The following is a 19,708-nucleotide window of genomic DNA, read 5'->3' as shown; positions in this document are numbered from 1 at the left end:
GGCAAGGGCGGGCCAAGAGTATTACTAAGTTCCCATGGCAACCAAGAGGGGCTATTACCAGCCTTAGCCCTGGCTTTGGGACACGTCCATTGGCTATTTCCATGGCAACCAGGAGTGGCAGTTCCCTGGGCAAATGGGATACAAGCTTCCATGACGACGACGAGTGGGAAGAGCCAAACTGGAGGAGTTCCATCTTCCCCATCGTTGGGCTGGCACCCCACCCCACTTCAGGTCAGCAGGGGTGGAGCTGCTCAATACAGTAAAGCAAGAGAGAGCCTGCTGGTGGCACAGTCCAAACTGGGTGCCCACCGGTCCAGTCTCAGTCCAAGCAGTCACGGGCCCCTCACACTCCGGCTCCCCTAGGTTCGAGGTTCCCCAGGTTCAAGTAACACTTAAGTACAGATGAATGTTCAAGTATTGAGTGGGAAGGCAGGTAGGGGGCTGGGGTACCCCTCACCACTCCCCTGGGCCACGTTGAACAGCAGGTAGGCCAGCTGGCCCCCACTCCTCGCAATAGCTGCCATTGTCAGTGGACTTTCAAAGAGTCAGGGTTGGGGGAAGAACTGAAACTGGGGAGGGAGTAAGGGGAGGAGTGACCCCCTGAGGGAGTACTTACTGCCCCCACACCTGCTCTTGCCCCAACCCCTGGACTCCTCTTAGTCCTGGCTTTCCCTGGTTGCCCCAGTCCCCCCTCCCCCAACATCTAATTGCTCCTCTGGTTTCCCTTTTTGCCCCTCCCCCCACGTCCAAGTATCTGGTCTGTTCCCTGCACCCTTGGTGGTCTGCTTTCTGTGTCCCCCCACCCCAGCCCATCCTCCACCTCCCCCAGCCCCTGGCTCCCAGTATCTTGTGTGTAGATACATTTCCCCCATTCTCCCTCCCTCAAACTTGCACCTTACCCCCCCTCCCACCATCCCTTTGGCTCAGCAACCCCCAGTACCTCTGATTCTCTCCCCCCAGGGGATGGACAATGAAGCAGGTGGAAAGGGGAGGAGATAGGAGGGAGAGACCCCCAGAAATATCAGTGCAGGGGGTAAAGAGTGGGGAGGCTGGCTCAAGTCCCTGGGCAGGAATCCCATGTCAGAAAGCTCAGGAATCCCAAGTTATGAGGTGGGTAACCTGGCCTCCTGGCAGGAGTGAAATGAAGGCCCGGGGTCCAGGCTCCTGATGAGTCCTGGGGGAGAGTGGGGGGCACCCAACTAGCTGTCCTTGAGAAGCAGTTTTTCTTCTGGGCAGCGGAAGGGGCCAGGGGGCCCAGCAGCTGCCAGCCGGGCACAAGCTTCTGGTGAGAGCTGGCGGCAGGAGCGCAGGTCTAGACGGCGTAGACGAGGGCAGCGGCGGAACAGCGGAAGGCAATGGTCAGTGAGGCGGTGGCAACCTGGGGATGGAGCAATGGTAGCCAACACCAGGATAGTGAGTAGGGGTAGGTACTGGTCATGGGGACCAACAGCCTAGCAAGATGGACAGATGGGACCATGCTTACCAGCAAGATTGAGGTGTACCAGGGTCTCTCGGAGTGGGGAGGTGGGGGCTGTGAGGAGATGGACGCTGGGGTCCCCGACATGGGCGCAGTGGCTCAGGTCCAGGGCACTCAGCTGGGGTGCGTGGCGCAGCAGGAGCCGCAGGGACGCATCTGTCAGCTCCAGGCCTGCCAAGCGGAGCTCTGCTACCCCCTGCAGCCGCCCCCGGCTCTCTGTTTGCCCTGAATAGGCAGATAAGAGGTCAGTACTTCCCTGCTTCCATACCTACAACTAGGCAACCAGACCAGCTATGTTTCCACTCATATTCCTCACCACCCCCTAAATCTGCTCCCACTGTATGTGAGCCTCACTGGCACTCTGCATGGCTTGCTCTTCTCCCAAACACCCACATGTCTGACCTCATCTCATCTGTTCATTGCTCACACTGCCTCCTCAGTGATGTCTGTCAAAATTACTCTATTTGAAACTATAATATTCCACAAAGTCCTACCCCTTCCCTGTATTATTTTTGTCTGTCTTGTTCTTGCTTTATCCCCAAAATTGGCATATGGATACTCAATCTATAGTCATTCATGCAACAAATAATATCCCTAATAGGACTACCATTCCAGGATGCTCTTCCACTTCCCTCTGCTTCTGTGATTAGTAAAGTCACCAACTGGATTCCTTTCTCTCCTTTCCCCATTTCACCACTCTGAGTCAATACCACTCTTACCTCGATTTCTGCCCCAGCCTCTTTCCTCACTCTAGTCTCTCCTATTCTTCCTGGAATCCAAAGAGAGCCGTTCTCAAACACTAGGTAGGACAATATTATCACTTCTCTGCTAAAAACTCTGACAGCACCTCAAAGAAGTCCAATCTCCTTGGTGAACCTTCCAGTTCCTATAAGGTCTTATCCCTTTCTCAGCTCTCAACTCCTCTCCCTCACTCCCAAATGCTTGGGACCAAACCCACAGCTGACCCTGCCCTGAGACACTCTCCCTATGGCCACCTGTGCCCAGTCTTCTGCCTGGCCAGTGTCTCTGGCTTTCAGGTCTGAGCTCAGAGTCCTCCTCTTCATCTGTCTCTGGGGTTAGAAGAGCTTAACACTGCTCGTCTCTGCACCAAAAGCACAGGGTCTGCTTCCCTTTTATTGTATTTACCACATTCCTGGCACTACAGTGTTTGGTACACCTATGGTGCACCAGTAGTCACTGAGCAGTCACTGACCACCAAACACAGGCTAAGTGGTTGTCTGCTCCTAGGCCAGTGGCTCTCAAACTATTTAACCACCCCTGGTAGGATGGTTAAAATGGATTGCTGACCCTGCCTCCACAGTTTAGGTACTCTAAGTTAGAGCCTCAGCATTTATTTTTCTAGCAAGTTCTCCAGTGATGTTGAAGCTGCTGGTCTGAAGACCAAGCTTTAAGAACCACAGCCTCAGGAGACAAGTCCTTTCTCTGATTATCATTCCTGTTACAGATGAGAAAATGGAGGCTCAAACTCTTGAGCAATCTGTCCAAGGTCACGTGACTATGAAGTAACAAAGCCAGCACAGCAGGCCTGGTGACTCCAAGTCCAAACTCTTATCACAACACTATTTACCCCCAGGCACCAGCCTAGCCTTTAGCTGAACTAGATCAGACACATAGTGTGTTATGGAGTCTGCATAATGCTAAAAATTTCCTATGTGATTAAGCCTATAAAAAAAGGACATTTTTATAAAGAAATTTAGATATTGAGCTTCTCCTTGAGAATTGTAACATCTGGCATCACTGGGCTGCTAGGGATTCCTTCTTAATGTCCTACACCAAGCCCACCTCTTGTTGTATGTCCCGCCCCTCTGTGGGTACTTGACTTTGCAAGCTCTGACTTCTACTCCCTTTATTTTTTTCATTTGAAAAGCCAAAAGCCTGGAGAGGGAATATATACAGATGCCCTCAACCTTGGGCTATAGCCAAAGCCATTAGAGGGAAGCAGAGGAAAGAGGGCACTCTGGCTCGGGTGGGAAAAGGGGGCATCAGCGAGGGTTTTGCTGAGGGGTAGCATTTAAGCAGGGCCTTCAAGGACTGACCCTGTAGAGAGATGGGAGAAGACTACACAAGGCAGAAAATAGCAGGGGTGAAAGCAAGAAGCAGAATTTTAAGTTTTGCTCTAGGAACGCTGTTAGAACCAGGGAGCCAAGATCAGAAAGCTAAGTATAGAGTTCCAACAGGCACAATAGGTCTCAAGGGCCCGGAAAACTCATCTTTGCAAACTCCTGATAAAGGGGCTTAAACTGAAGTGAATTCAGGAAGGAGAAGGCGTCAGTCTGCCAGCTAACCAGCACTTTCTCACCTCATGGACTGTACTCTTCCCAATGTCCACCCTTACTCACACCCAAATCTTCCTGGCTCAGTCCATTCCCAGTAGAGGGGGCAATGGGCAAGCTCCGGTTTGGCTTGGCCTATGTGACTTGCAGCAGTCACTTAACCCCTCTGGCCCTCTGGTGCCTTGTCCAGAAAATGCAAAGAATCCTAGCTGCTTTTCTACTCCTCTTTCAAGGCTGCTGTGGAAGGGGGAGGGTGGGAAAAAGGGAGCCTTGAGAGAGCTGTGAAAGCAAGGTGCTGGGGCAAGCAGATAGTCCTTGCCCTCACAGAGCTTAAGAACCTAGTGAGAGGAAACATGTTAATCAAACCATTTCCTAACAGTACACTGATCTGCTAGGAGGGGACTGCTCTCAAAGCTAAAGAGGAACTTGATCTCAAGTGGGGACAGAATCATCAAGGGCTTTGGGGAGGAAGTGGTATTTACACTGCGGCCTAAAGGGTGATTAGGTGTTAATTAGATGAAGGAAGATAGAGCATACTGGGCCAAGAAGAGTGGGCAAAGGCCTTGGAGCTGGAAGAAACTTGGTAAAGAGGTTGAGGTGGCTAAAATGCAAGGATCACACAGCTCAGCAGAAACCAGACCATGCCAGGCCTTAGCAACTATAGTAAAATATTGGTATTTGCCCAAAGAACACAGGGAACCAATGAAATACAGTTCATAGCACAGAGGTGAAATGGCTAGATTTGTCTTTCTGGATGGTTCTCCTGACTTGGGTATAGAGAACAGACTGGTGCAGACCAAAGAGGATGCTACTGTGAGCATCTCATCTCAACTAGACAAGGAGCCCCCAAGGCCTCAGTGCTCCCATACTCACACCTCCAAATGACCCCTAAGGTGACCAGGCCTCTGATCACCTGACCAGCCTCAGCTCCCAGCATACCCCTCAGTCAATATGGGCCTCCTGCCCCACAGAACTACTTATTCTGCCTCACATTCCCTAGAAAACCCTGTCTCTCACAGCACTCAGCTCAAATAGCTCCTTTCAAAGAGGGTTTCTTTCATTGCTCCCCCTCCCCCGACCATAGCCATTACCCTACCACATCAAGCCATACAACCTTCTCCTTCTGAGTCTCTCTCTCCTGCATGACTGGGGTTCTACCAGGGTGGGGAATGGGGTTGGTTCAGTTTGAGGTCTCCAGGGTCCTACACAGGACCAGCCCAGAATACGAGCTCAACAATAAAAGGTGACTTTACTTGGCAGGGTACCTGGGCCTCACTCATGGTGAAGAGGTGGCTGCCCCGACCGGAGAGATGATAATATCACCTCCACACAACCTTCCAAGTCAATTGGCTCCCTCTTTCTGCTCTTTTCCCTGAGGAAAATCTGTATCTTTTTACTGTAAGGCAAGGTAATCTAGGGACCAAATCCATCCCTCAGCCATATTTTTACTGGCCCACACATGAATTTTAAAAGAACCTGAACTGATTTCCATCATTTAAAAACCAGGATATGTCACAGAAAAATACATATTTCTGGTTCACCTTAACAAACAGAACTTACTGGCCACATGAGACCCACATTCTCCCATGGCCATTGCCACCGCTCCCTTTGGAGGAGGCTCTTCAGTAGAGGCCACAACACCTAGTGACTTCACTCACATACCCTGGCTCCTCTCAGAGTTCAGTGCCCTGTATTTGCTTCATCCCATAATGTGCTTAATCCCGTAATATCACCCCCTGAAGGGCAGGGATGTTCCCCCACTCCTATCACAAAGCCCAGCACACAGCAGGTGAGTGAATGAATGAACAATGGCCAAGCAGGGTCTTCCTAGCCAAACTCAAGTGTTCTATCCTTTCTTCAAACCTTTAACACCTAGCATGAGTCACAAGAGACCCTGGAGGCCTCATACCCTCACTTTGCCCAACCCATTCTACAATAGACAATGGAGGCTGCACCTGGTTTGGTGTCAGGCGGAGGCAGCAGCAGCTCACGGAGCTGGGAGTCTTTAACATCCTCGATCCAGCGCAGGTCCAGGAGCCGCAGGGCTGGCAGTGGGGCTGAGCCCAGGGCAGAGACAGAGAGCCAGGAACAGCCAGACAGCACCAGTTCCTGCAGGCCTGGAGGAAGTTAGGAAGCTGGTGCAAGAGAGCTCTCTGCCAGGTCTATCCCCCAACTCACCCTATTCTACCTCACCACTATGCCATACCTTGCAGTCGGTTCAGAAGCCACATGAGCTGCTTCTTGGAGACACCTGTCCAGCTGAGGTCCAGGGCTCTGGGCTGGCGACGAACCACACCACTAAGCATCGGTGGAGTCAGTGACTTCCGCCGGCTCAGATCCATTCGAGGCCACAGACGCTTGTCATAGCACCTGCCGGCCACAAGGGGGTAGACAGAGCCCTCAGTTCTCAGGGAACCCACAAGCCTCACCACACACCCCAATTTTCTCCGGGATCCATACAGAAGATAGGGGCCAGGTGCAGAAACTTTCAGGACCCAAGTTAAGGGCATTGAATTTGGGGCTCAAGAACATCACTAACTGGATGTGAGACCCTGGGAAAATCCATTCTTTTTGAGCCTCAGAGGCCTAGTTTAGAAAACCAAGATAATGATCCTTACTGGGCCTGCCCCACAGGATTGCTGTAAGGTCAAATAAGGTCTTTCTGGTTTTCGTACCTTACAACTCATAATACATTCCATCAAAGACACACAAAAACACCCTATATGCTGTATTTACTGTAACACCAATGGTATCTATCAGCAACCCCAACTGCACTGCACCCCCCACCCCAAGTTATGTTGTTGGCTTGTAGGCACTTTTCATCTCTTCTACTAATTTGTGCCCTTGATTCCCATCTACCCCATCCTGATGGCAAGGTGCTCAAGGCTTGACTTACAGCTCTATTTGCTCTCTTTACTCAATTACTGTGTATTGCCAACTACAATGTAGGCTTCACAAGGGCAGATTTGGCTTTTCCCTTTGGTTGCCCCAAATATCCAGTACTGTGCCAAGCGCATAGTAGGTTATCTGTTGCACTTTAGTTGAATGAACAAATAGTGCCAAGCTTCCACTGAGCAACCCCCACACAACATACTTCATTTATAGCTTTTCATTTATTCCCTTAGTCAATGTTTATAGAAGACCTGGCAGGTCCAAGGTATTGAGTAAGCTATGAAGACGAATAAAGCCTGAACAAAGTAAAAACTGGTTTCCCGATCCCAGCAGTTCTGAGAACCTTGACTAGTCCAACATGAAGTGAACTGGAAAAGGGCTTCCCAAACTTATTTTACCAGGGAACATTTCCCTACCTCTCCCAAGGTCATCTATTAATACTTTGTGATACACTGAAGTTCCTTGAGCCTCCCTTTGAAAACTCTTCTTAATGCAGCTCTTGAAGACATGTCAGGAATTTCCCCCTGGGCTAGATGAACTGTGTCAGAAGCAACAGGGGTGGGGAGGGACCCAGGAACCTTATCCCCCCCACCCCACCCCAATTCTGAACGGCTTTTTCTTCAAGAAGCCCTGGGCTAGAGCAGTGATCCTCAAACCCCAATCATTTGTTATCCATGTATCTGCAAAACATGAATTGATCCCCTCTGTGTACTTAAAACCAGTACTATTTCACATAAATGTGTTAACCATAGAAATAAATATAATAAAAACAGACCAGGGTTATTAAGTTCTAGCTGAGTGTTGCTGTGGTGTTAGACTACTGCCTAGAGACTATTTTTGTTAAACAGGGAGATAAATATAAGAAAGGTGTTAAAGATACAATAGCACACAATGGAGAGACTTCCTTTTCAAAATTAATAAAAGAATTAAGCCATGTTTTTGTACCACTTAAAACTTCTGGGCATACTCCAGAGCCCCTGGGTGACAGGTTGGGGAATGCTGGAAGCACAGACATTCAGGCTTCAATCCCAACAACTCCACCTCTCTGTCCCACCTATCACCTCCTCCCATTTCCGCCCTCTTCTGGCATGCTAGCCCCTCCCTCTCCTGGTTCCATCCACTCAACCAATAGTATTTGCAAATCTCTCCAATTTTAGAAAGGAAAAACACAAAACAAAACCCTACCTTCAACCCAGCTTCTGTCCCTAAGTCCTGCCCCTTTTCCTCTTTCTACCTAGTAAAACCCTGCTCCACCCAAAACCTCTCTGCCCACTTTGACCCAATCTTGAGTCCCAGCTCAACTGTGACCACCACCCTGAAGCTCCTCCTGGATCTTCCATGGCTAAAGGGCACCCTTCTCCCTGGAGGCACACACAGGCCTCCCATTGTTTCTGCATCATATTCCAGAAGAGCCACACCAAACCACCTGCCAGCCTATCAACACACTGTGGCCCATGTTGTGCTGGAAATGCCAACCAACCCAGATCCTCCAACTCCAGTGCCTCTGCTTCCAGGAAGTCTCTCCTGACTCTTCTTCGCTGAACCCAATCTGTCCCTTAAGCCTCAGAGTGGCAACCAACAGTCACTGAGTGCCCTACTGATAGTAAATGTCCAGCCTCCACTGGGCATGAAGCAGTCAGAAAATGGGGGAGACACAGTCAGCAGACAGAAGCGAAGCAACAAAAGACATGATAAGAGTCAATGAGAGGACTGGGACAGGGAAGTGCCCCAGGGAGACAATGCATGATGAGAATTTAAGGACAGTAGCCACTATTCCAGTGAGCGGAGAGGAGAAAGAGGGTGTACATTTCAGATGGGGAAGAACTAGTATCCAGGTCCAGGACACAGAGAAACAGAGAGCTTTGAGAACCTCAGGTAGCAGGAACAATTCATTGTCTCTTAATAATGAGAATGATGATGACGACTCCGGCACTAATAACTAGTGTTTATCAAGGTTTATCTATGTGCTAGGTACTCTTCTATGAATTAAGCATTTAACCTCACAACAGCCCTAGGAGGTAATAAATACTGTTATCATCTCCTTTTTAAAGTAAAGAAAAACAAGGCTCAGAGAGGTCAAGAAACATGTTCAAGGTACTACAGCTACTAAATGAGAGTAGAGCCAGGGCTTACCAAACTGGCCTGGACTGAGAGCCTAATCTCTGGTAAGTGGGGAGGAAGCAGATGTGAGGCTGCAGAGGAGGCCTACGGTAGGGGTGGCACGTCAAGAAGGGCTAGAATGCCAGGCTGGGTTGTCATGGCCACAGAGCCCAGAGGTGAAGGGTGTAAGCACTATGAGTATCTAAATCCCAGCTCTGCCACTTCTGTACTTTGAAATGACCTTAGGCAAGTGACTTGTCCTCTCTAGACCATTCTCTAAACCCTAAAAGGGAATAAATGCAGCACTTACTTCAAAGGTTTGCTACAAAGATGAAGGGAGATGATTCAGGGGAAGTATTTAGTGCAGTCACTGGGGCACTGTTCATGACCAACAGTCCAACAGGACTGTAGTTTGTTGTGAGGGCAACAGGGAGCTATAGATGGATTCTTTCTAAGCTGGGGAACACTAAGGCAGAAAGCAGGAAGAACTCTTAAGAGGCCAAGGCATACCATCATCCAGGGGGTCAGGGCTTGATGTTCAAGTTCTCCAAGTAAGTCATCCCCCTACTAAGCCCATCTCCAAAATGCTAAATTCTAGTCCTCAAAAGAGCCCTCTTCCACCCCACAGAGGCCCTCTGGGGACAGAGATGGAGCAGCCCAAACTGCTACCTGTAATGGGCGCAACAGCCTCCTGGGCCTCAGCCAAAGCCAGTTCTTCCCAGCTCTCTGGGATCCCTGATGCCACTGATGTCCTCCAATCTGTCCATCCATGTCTTTACTCACAACTCCAACTGGCCTTGACCCTATGTTCAGTCCCTTCCTTGCCACCCTTCTCTGCCCACATCCTCCAAAGTCCCAACCCTCCTCCCTGCAACTCAACAACTCCTCCACACTTCTGCCTGCCTTCTCTCCCCCCACTCTCAGTAGATAGATCACTTCAGTTCACAGTTCCAAGAGAAGACAGACGCCACCAGAGAGGAAAGCCTGCAACTTTCTGTTCTCCCACCAACGAATTTCTCTCCAGTTCTACCCTCACTACCTCTTTACACTCCATCTTGATTTCCTCACTGTCATTCATTCAACAAGTTTTTTGTGTGTGTGCCTACTGTATGCCAAGTGTCACCTTAGAAACCAGGGTAAAGCAGCAAAGAGATAAAGTCCCTGCCTTTAAGCTGACATCCTTGACCCCATGTGACCTGGCTTTGGTCCCCTACTCCCATGTAGACCAGCCAAGGATACCAAGGCCTCCTTGTAACAAAATCTAACTGCTACTCTGGTCCTTGATCTCCCACGACCTTTTGCCAACATTCATCATTCACTCCTTCCTCAAACTCTCCCTCAGAACACACCTCCACCCTTGATCTCCTCTAAGTTTCCGGCTGCTCTTTCTCTAACTCACAAACAATGACCTTCTGTCTTCTGCCCTCTTCCTTGAAGCTGATACCTATAGGCTAAAAACTCCCAAACTTGGACCTTTCTCTCGGTAGATCACTTCACCTTCTAGTTCCAAGAGGACAGAAGCCACCAGATAGGAAGACCTGCAACTGCCTGCTCTCCCACCTGTTTATTCACTGCTGTGTCCCAAGTTTCTAAACTCAGATCTTTCTCTTGAGCAGATTTGTACATCCAGCTGTTTTCCTACTAGCTCCTGACTGGTCCACAAACCTTTCAGACCAAACATGTCAAGTCTATGCATTCACTTTCCCCTAGAACTTGCTTCTCTTCCTTTGGTGAGAAATGGCACTGACGCCCACCCAGGCTTGTGGGACAGAAACTCAGTTGAGAGTTACCCTGTTGCCCAACAGACACGTAAGTCACCAAATCCAAGCTATTCTGCTTCTTAAAAATTTCTCAACCTGAGGCCTTCCTCTCCATCCCCACAGCCCCTGCTGCTGCCCCCCAGTTCTGACAGAGCTCCTATTCCCACTGTGCCCCACCTCACAGGCCCCTGCTCTGCCCTGCCCTCATTCTTATCGAAAACCACCATTTCACCAAGTGTTCAGTACCCTTCAGGAACTATGCTAAGTACTTTGCAAGAACCATCTCATTTAATCCCTACAAGGTATTAATATGAACCCCAAATAATAGATGAGAAAACTGAGGTCTTGATAGGTATAGCTGTCTAACCATGGCCACACATCCAAGAAGTACCAAAATCAGAGATGATGAAACTTGTAAGGACCAGGTCCAGGGCCCAAGCTAGAAACCATTGTGCAGTCTAGCCTCTCTACTTCTGGTCACAAGTCTCTTCATGAGGCAGAAATCAAGGCCTCTTCATTCTGGGTCCCAAGTATTAAGCACAGGGCTGGTCTTGATGAAGAGGCTTCAGCAAACATTTCATCAAGTACTACAGGAGACAGAGGTGGTAATCCCCAGCAACTGCTGTAACTATTTGCTAGGTTGACTGGGAGCTCTTCTAGGACATAAATCAATGTTTTAAGGATGTAAATTTAAGTCTGTGCTTTCTGTACTTACTTATAACTGAGTGAATAATAACGATTACAGTTAAGGCACTGAGTAGTTTCTATTTCCCAGGTACTGTCCTCAGTTCTTTAGCTATATTAGCTTACAAAAACACTATAAAGTACACAGATGCTGTATTATAAAATTGCTATTATGAAGAACAAATAAGCAACATTTGCAAAGTGCCTAACAGGATGCCTGTTCCACAGTTAAGTGCCTGAGAAACAGCCTGAATTTACTCATTTAATAAAATATTTCTTGCCCTGGCTGTTGTGGCTCGGTGGATTACATGCTGGCCTGCAAACGAAAGGGTCTCGCTGGTTCAATTCCGTCAGGGCACACTCCTGGGTTGCGGGCCAGGTCCCCAGTTGGGGGCACGTGAGAGGCAACCACACATTGACGATTCTCTCCTTCTCTTTCTCCCTCCCTTCCCCTCTCTCTAAAAATAAATAAATAAAATTTAAAAAATATTTCTTAAGCATCTACACTGCCCCTTGTCCTGTGCTAGGAACATGGAGATAAAACTGACACAGTAATTGCAGCATCCCAGCAACTGATTGGAACATGGAAATGAATAAATGAATGAAGGCTCATCAACATGCAGAAGGCCTCTATAGTGCTGTGAGGGGAACAGAGTGCCATGCTAGTTTGACTGGGGGAAGAAAAACCAAAGGTTTGGGAGGATGAAGGAGATTTCTGAATAAACAAGGCTCAGGAAGCAGTGGAGAGATGGAAGAGGATAGGGAGAGGGAGCTGGTGGTGGCTCTGGGACATGAAGAGGTTATTTGGGGTTAGAAGGCCCAAGTATGGCTTAGGGCAGGGGCCACCTCAGCAAAGAGCTTTCTCGTATGTAAATGGAACATTTAGATGGTCCTCAGAAGAGGAAATGTGAAAAGGAAATGAGATGATGCATGTATAGCAGTCAGTACTGTGCTTGGCACATACTAAATACCCATAATGACATTGTGAAGAAGATTTGGGAGCAAGAAGGCCTGGGTTCAAATTCCTGGTTCTACTGCTTCCTCTCCACATGACCTTGACACCTCAACTTCATCTGTAAGAGGGAATAATAGTACCTAACTCACAAAGTTGTTACAAAGGTTAAATGAGCTAAAAAATGGAAAGCAACCTAGGCATAGTAAATACAGAAGTATCACACTACATAATGTGCACATACTACAGAAGTATCAACACTAGAACAGTGACCAGGGAGGAATAATCAGGAACCCTTTGCAACTCACACTGAAAATGAGAAGGGTGTTAGCACCAGAACCCAGGCCTATGCAGGCCACTCACCAGCGGCTCCAAGTCCGGCAGACTCGCATGCAAATGCATAGCTCTCGGGGCCCAAGGTGCTGGAAGACACGAAGCCAGGCAGCACGAGGCAGAGGGTGGTCGGATCCAGCAGCCAAAGGCAGTGTGTCGGGCTCAGGACTTCGAGGTGGGGGCCGTACTACATGCCGTTCCAGCTGTGGGGGCCGAGGCGGTGGGGCAGGGCCCAATGGCCAACTGAGGAGGGGCCCCCCACTGCCAGGGCGTACAGCCCGTCGTCCCCCACGGTTCTCCTTCTCGCCGGAGCTGCCCCGGGCTGGCCGTCGCCCATTCCGGGCCTCACCAGGGGCCTCATCCTCACTCAGCGATGTGCCTGATGAGTCGGAGTCTGAGTCTGAGTCCGAGGAGGATGAGGAGGTGTCAGGCACCCGCTCTAGCAGCTGGCACATCCGCTTGAAACGCTCTAGCTTCTCCCTCTGTGGTGATGGGGATGGCGCTGCTGGGCCCTCAGCAGAGGCCAAAGGTGGTTTTGGTTTCTGCAAGGAGATAGAAGAAAACTGTTCTAGGGTCTGACACACAATTTCCCACCCCAGCCTATGAGGAGTCACCAGGGGATGAACAGCCCAAGAGACAGTCCTGAGTTCCAGCACTGGTTCTAAACAATGCAAGACATCAGCCAAGCCATGTCCCTCTGAGTTTCACTTTCCTTATCTGTCACATGAAGGCACTAATTCAAAGAACTGCAAGCCTTATGGGTTCTAAAAGCTCATCAATTTCCCCAAGGAGTATGGTATGGAAAACAGAGATCCGGACAGGAGTACTGGCCCAGCTCTCAACTCTCTGTGTGACCTTGGGAAGCCCCTGCCTCATCATCTACAACATGGGATGTTGGAGTAGACAATTCCAAGTGTCAAGTCAACAGTATAAGAATAACAGAGATCTCTTGGTCCCAGGCAGGGAATCCCATAGTTGCTGACTCATCACATCCTCACAGTGCTTGGAATGGCAACTTGGGTCACTCTTTTTAGGCATGAGGAAAATAGGCTGAGAGATTAAATGCCAAAGTGACAAATGACAGAAGCAGGATTTGGATGCAACCAGGCAGACCCCTGCATTTAGTGTGTCCATGCAAAGTGGCAGCTGATATCTAGCTTTGCTGTGTGATACTAGGCAAGTCTTTTTTAATCTCTCTGGGCCTCATTTTCCTTGGTTCTAGGTAAGTTTTAAAATTTACAAAGCCCATCATTTACTTTCAGTAGATTTAAACAGTTCTGTGAGATAGGTGGTAAGGAAGGTGCTATCACCTTCATTTCCTAGATAAGAAAGCTGAGGCTCAGAGCAGCTGGCAAGTTGCTAAGGCCTCACAGGGAATCGGCAGGCAGGGATTTGGACTCAATTCTTTCTCCTTTAAGGTTTGGCAAGATGATACAAAAGGGTCAGATAATACTCCAAGGGTTCTTGGAAAGTCAGGGACTCATATGGCCTGGCCCCAACCCGTCCTCTTCCTCTACTCTTCCCAGAGGTCTAGATGCTCATCATGGCCAAGTGGGGCAGGGGTAGGGCACAGCAAGCAGGAAGGGACAGATCTTGGTCTCCAGGATGGAGGGTAGGGCAAGGAAAGATAGGAGAGGGAGGGAGAAGATCCCCGGCACACCTCCCAGTTCTCGGGAGGGAGCCCAGGGTGGCAGGATGAGAAAGCCTGGCTTGGATTCAGAACCCTGGGGGGCAGAAGGCCTGGGCCGCCTGGGTCCGATCCTCGGAGGAGGCAGGCGTCTCCACCCACCTTCTTCAGGTGCCTCTCACGGCCTCCTTTCACCTACCAGGGAAAGACACATGGGAAAAGGGAGAGACCCATTAGCCCCTCATTGTCCACAAAATTAAGACCCATGCTCTCTTCTTGGACTACAATTCCCAGAAGCCCCTACCACAAGGAGAGCTTTGAGCATGCTCACCTTCCAACCAGTGTCTTCGCTCAGTAATCGTGCTCTCATCTTCCCTTCCTCCCCACCAAGTCCTATCCCGCCCTTTCCCTTCCTCGGTAGCAGCTTTGAGTCGGCTCCTTCCCTAATCCTTAAAGTACCCAGGGCTCCCAAAGATTCCCTGCCCAATGCCAGCTGCCCCTCACCTGTACATCTCCTCTACATTGAGCATGCCCCATCCTCCCCTCAACACTTCCTGAACTACATCTCGTAATAACCTCTGAGGGAACCCCTTGAGCACCGCCTCCCAGGTCCACCCTCCTCAAAAATTAACAGGACTACAGCCCCCAAATTCCCTTGGGCTGAAACCTACTAAGCATGCTCCCTGGCTCACCTTTTTCCTTGGGGTGGGGGGCTCATTCCCTGCCTCCCTCTCCTTTCTTTTGGGGGGCCCAGGCACATCCTCTGGGGGGGTCCCAGCAGGCAGGGGACCCTTGCGCCTGGGTGGGGGTGGTGGAAGCGGGGGCTCCTCTGTCAGCTTCCATCCACTCCCCAGGCTGGCGCCCTCCTCGCCATTGTCGGCCCTGCGACGGCCTGGTCCCTCACCTGAATCCTGAGGAGACAGATGCTGGGGGTGAGATTCTGTACAGCTCCCCAACCCACTGCCTACTGAGAGGACAGCACCCAGCCCAGTCCCTGCCCCTACCTTGCTAGTCCGGCCTTCCTGGGTACAGCGAGGGCACTCCCAGCAGTTAGGAATTTCTGCATTGATGACACCCTCAGCCTTCCCCATCTGTGGGCAGAGGGCAGGGAAGGAGATATAGGTATCAGTAAACCCAGAGGCAGTGTTCCCCACTTCCTTGCTCCCTGACAATTTGCCCCATCCCAGACTCCAGTTTCCCCAGGGCCATCACCTTCAGGCAGCCAGGGTGGACGATCTCATTGCAGATTGTACACTCCATGAGGCTCAAACCAAATTTCTCTTCCTCTCCCTCCACTGTGTCCTCCTTCCCAGCCTCCCCACACAAGAGGCACACAGCTGTGTGTGGGAGCACGGGCTGTTGGGGGAGAAGGGGCATCAGAAACCCCGAAGGCAAGCAACAAGGGAAAGACCCTTCTTTTTGGGAACCTTGGCCAGCTGTTGGATGAGGTTCAGAACCTATGGGCCAAGGAGGGTCAAATTTTGAATTTCTTTTTTTAACCCTCACCTGAGGACATTTTTCCATCATTTATTTTAGAGAGAGAGGAAAGGAGAGAGAGAAACATCGATGCAAGAGAGATGCACCAATTGGTTGCCTTCCCATACATGCCTGGACCAGGGTGAACCCACAACCCAGGCATGTGCCCTGACCGGGAATTGAACCTACAACCTTTTGGTTACAGGACAACGCTCCAACCAAATGAACCACACCAGCCAGGGCTTGAATTTCTTATTTCTTCTTTCTTGGCAGCATGACCTTGAGCAACTCATTTAATTTCCTTATTTCTGTTTCTCCACTTGTAAAATGGGACTAGGAACTTTCCTGTGCAGGACTGTTTTAAGAATGAGATAATGCAAGAGGGCCAGTCAATACATAGTTTGTTCTCACTGTTGTGAATGTTCAGCTGGATCCAGGGCCTGTATGACCCTGGAATTGTAGCTGGTTTTGGGAGGAAGACAGACCATAGGCAAATATGGCAATAATACTCAGAGAGGGCTGGAGGAGATACAATAGCAGCCTGGGATGATTCTGGGTTTGCTCAATGGGCAGCCTAGGGTTGCTCTGGACCTCACAATGAACCTGGTTTAGGCAAGACCCCTGGGAACACTAAAGGCCAATCCTAGGGAAAAGGAAGCAGCCTTCAGAGAATGTGACTCTGAGAACAGTGGTACTGAGTCTTATTAGGGATGCTGAAGGCTGTGAGACAGACTCAAGGAAGAAGCAGGTAGGGGGAAGAAGGAACAGAAAAGTGGGCTAGAGCTGGGGAACAGAGAAGAAAGGGGCTCTGGGGTAAGGAGACCAAGCAGTGAAGAGCGGCTGGAGGGAAAAATGGAGGTGGTGGTGAGGGGAGAGGGACACAGGATGCTGTGGCTGCTAGGGAAGGGCCACTCTTTGGGCATCTGGGAAGCTCAATGGATGGAGGCAGCTGAGAAGAAACCTATGTTCCTTAGATACCTACTGTGCGCTGGACCTTGTAGTGGGCATTTTCATATCTGTGCTACTGTAATAACTCGGCAAAAGAAACATTTTGTAGATCAGTACCTTGAGATTCCAAGTGATTTGTTCAAGGTCACACAAAGGGTAAGCTTGGCCTCAAACCTAAGACCACTCTGGCAAGTCAGAAAGAGGACAAAGAAGGCTAAGACCTACTCACAGGCACTATCTCTGGGGGTGGGCCGCTGTGCACAGATACCTCTAGGGAGTGGGTTGAGAAGGGCCAGGTTTTCTAGAGATCTGTGCCCCTGAAAAGTTGGGAAAAGTGTGACAGTAGAGACTGGGTTGGATTCTTCTGTGTATCCTAACATTGCCCTTAACTGGAACTGAGGGGAAAACAATGGGCCTGATGGACATTTGAACAAACCAGTGAATGAATAAGTGAACAAACAGCAACTCTACCCTAGGAAGCAACCACTAGGCACCCCAGAAAGGCATTTAGGCTGGCTGAGAAAGGGCACCCAGAGTCCCAAAGCGGGGTAGAACTCACGGCAGTGCACTGCCGGAGCAGGCACGACTGCTTCATGCGCCCAGGCCCCCCGAACTTCTTCATGTCTCGGCAGAAGTGGCAGTCCCCGCACTCAGTTCGCACACAGGCCCGGCAGCGGCGGCAGCGGGTTCGGCGTCGGCGCGCTCCGGCCCCCGGCCCCCGGCTGCTCGACGACATTGGGGGCGTCAGCAACGCCGAGGGCTGTGGGTGAATGGGAACAGGGTCAGCTGGGCCTCCTGAGGCCCTGACCAGAGAAACTCCTGACAGTTCCCCCCACTTCTAGGCAGCTAGAGCTCATCCTCCTACCCAGGGAGATAAGGAACACGGAGATCACTCCTCCTACAGGGGGTGGGGGGAAACCACTCCCTCAAGTCCTATCTCTCCCAAGCAGTTCACCTGGCTCCTCTGGGAGTCTGAAGTCTGAGAACTTGGCTTCCTAACCTCAATCCTCCTCTAACACTTCCTCAGTGCCCCCCTGACTAACCCAAGGAAGATGAAGGGGCACGGGCCTTTCCACTGGCATCCCACATCAAAGTTGCTTGGAAAGCAGGGACTCCTTGTCTGTGGAGTTATGTGAGGAAGTCCCAGCTCTTCTCCTGTTATCCAAATGTACTACACCCCACCCATGCTCTCCGCAAGTTAAAATTCCCCAGATTTACCTCCAAGACAACCACAGATTCCTGAGTGGAAGCTCCAGACCTTTCTCCCTTTCATACACAATTTATCTTCCTCCCAAACCTAGATATTGTCACCAGATCCAATGGGATCCCTGCCCCACCCACCCCTATCCCTAAAAATTCACTCTGCTGCCCAATTTCCAGGGTTCTGAGACACCCCCTGAAATGCTGCTTCACAGTCCCTCCTCCACCCAAGATCTCAATTCCTCTGCTCCTTATAGAGCTTCCTCTGCCCTATAACACCCTCCTTTCATATCTCTCAGGTGAACCTGGGCAACCTCCCAGATTTCCTGGGATTCCAGAACCCAGCCTGACATTTTCACACAACTCAGGATGGGCTGGTACATGTGTCCCCCATCTCCAGCTTCCCAGTCTGCTTTCCATCCCTAATTATCTAGAATCCCTTAGGCTCCCCTTCCCATGGAAACCAAATCCTCCAAGATCCCAGCAGGCCTGGAGGGTCTCTCTCTTCATGGCCGGAATCTTACCCCAATTTCCCCCTTTCCAGGGGCTTTCAGACCCACCTATGGGGGTGGGGAAGGGGCCCTCCAGGGCTCCAAGGGAGGAGCCTGGAGGGCGACAACTGCAGGCGGGGATGGGGGTCTGCAAGGGGAAGCCGGGTCTAGGAAGGAAGGTCAGTTCCCCCGGGTAGAAAGGTAACAGGATGAAGGACTGGAGATGAGTTTGGAGTACAGAAAGGGTGAGGCTGGGGGCGGGGAAGGTAAAGAGAGGCTGGGCTGAGGATGAATGGGAGTGGGAGCTGCCTAGGTCTGGGGGTGAGGAGGAGTCGCATGAACCCACCTCACACGTGTCCCGGGAGCCATCTCTCCCTTCTCGGCAGCTCCCGGCGGGTCGGCGGCCATCGGCGGCGGGGGGGCCGGGCGGCGCGGGGCGCGGAACGCTCAGAACGCCGGGGTCCACGGCCCCCCGAGGGCGCTCGGCCCCTCCCTCCGGTGGAGGCCGGGACGGCAGCGAGTGGAGATGGGGGGCGCCGGGGGCGAGGCCCTCCCACGGGCTGCGGCGCGGCCCTTCCAGGGGGAGGTCCTGCTCTGGGGGGCTCAGTCCCTCAGCCCCCCCAGGCCAACGGGGGCTCCTCGGACGCAGGGTGCTCAGCTTCTGCCCGGGCCCCTCTCAGTCCCGGGTCCCAGTCCCAGCTCCCCTCCCCCAACCCCGCCCTACCTCTCCCCAGCGCCCAGGACCCTTTAACTGGCCCCTTTCCAGCCCCCACTGCCCAGGGGTCCAGGTCCAGGCCTGGGGCCCCCACCGTTTCCGGGGTTCAAGCCCCGCCCACCGCCGGTTCCCGGGGAGGGGGGGGTCCCTGTAACCTGCCCCCCTCCCCTGGACCCGCCCCTGGACTGAGGCCCCTTGCCCTACTACTATCTGGCAAACCGAGGGGGGTGAAGGAAGCTGCTTCGGCCCCGCCCCCCCAGCCTGCGTACGCCCCTGCCCTCTCCCCCTCCCCCCCAGCGCGCGACCCTCCAGAGACAGGGATTTAAATAAAATTTGAATAAATTCCCTTCTTCAAGCAGGAGGGTGGAAGGAAAGGATGGAAAGAGGTAGGGAAAGGGGGAGGGAACAATCGGGGTGCTTCAGCCCCCCTGGTCCCCCGGCCCGGTGCTGCTTCGGCCCGGGGCCCTGGCCGCCTCTCTCATCCCTCCTGAGCTCCTTCCTCCTTCCTCCTCTCTTCCCCCTCCTGTCCCTCCTCCTTCCCTCCTCCTCCACCTCTTTACTCCCTCCTTCTCCCAGAGGAACCCCGCCCCCTGCCTCCTCCTTGCCCCACTACTCCACTTGCCAGGAGGAACGCGCGCAGGGGACGACGGAAGTCGTAGTCCTGCAGCCTCAGATGCTACCGTGGGAACAATGGGGCCCTGGGGTTACTGGGTACTACAAAGAAGATGGAGGAGGGCGTGCCAAGCAGGGAGCCGAGGA

The 19,708-nt window shown here is 51.5% G+C and overlaps 1 protein-coding gene across 3 annotated transcripts; it reads right to left on the bottom strand.

Moving 5' to 3' along the window:
* Positions 1-426: 426 nt before the first annotated feature.
* FBXL19 (F-box and leucine rich repeat protein 19) lies at positions 427-19,481 on the bottom strand. 3 transcript variants are annotated; one of them, XM_028511773.2, is made up of 11 exons: positions 18,581-19,481; positions 17,103-17,303; positions 15,332-15,475; positions 15,124-15,210; positions 14,812-15,030; positions 14,153-14,314; positions 12,523-13,034; positions 5,978-6,141; positions 5,727-5,888; positions 1,484-1,702; positions 427-1,378 (listed from the first exon to the last, which is right to left on the bottom strand). In XM_028511773.2, the coding sequence occupies exons 2-11, from the start codon at positions 17,277-17,279 to the stop codon at positions 1,200-1,202; spliced, it is 2,025 nt and encodes a 674-aa protein (XP_028367574.1). In that variant the 5' UTR covers positions 17,280-17,303; positions 18,581-19,481; the 3' UTR covers positions 427-1,199. The 3 variants fall into 3 exon arrangements, with proteins under 3 accessions (XP_028367574.1, XP_028367566.1, XP_035877212.1); XM_028511765.2 differs by having other exon boundaries at positions 14,282-14,314; positions 18,581-19,480; XM_036021319.1 differs by lacking the exons at positions 17,103-17,303; positions 18,581-19,481 and having other exon boundaries at positions 14,282-14,314; positions 15,024-15,030; positions 15,332-15,468.
* Positions 19,482-19,708: the final 227 nt, after the last annotated feature.

Source organism: Phyllostomus discolor, chromosome 3 (assembly GCF_004126475.2).
Source record: "Phyllostomus discolor isolate MPI-MPIP mPhyDis1 chromosome 3, mPhyDis1.pri.v3, whole genome shotgun sequence".
Lineage (NCBI taxonomy): Eukaryota > Metazoa > Chordata > Mammalia > Chiroptera > Phyllostomidae > Phyllostomus > Phyllostomus discolor.
This window is presented reverse-complemented; position numbering and strand designations above follow the sequence as displayed.

Excerpts from the sequence above, each read along its gene's own strand:
- FBXL19 (XM_028511773.2), bottom strand. The coding sequence starts at position 17,279 with ATGTCGTCGAGCAGCCGGGGGCCGGGGGCCGGAGCGCGCCGACGCCGA. Across the intron at positions 13,035-14,152 it reads TCCCTCCCGAGAACTGGGAG|AAACCAAAACCACCTTTGGC; the intron begins GTGTGCCGGGGA and ends ATCTCCTTGCAG. Across the intron at positions 5,889-5,977 it reads GCTTCTGAACCGACTGCAAG|GCCTGCAGGAACTGGTGCTG; the intron begins GTATGGCATAGT and ends AACTTCCTCCAG.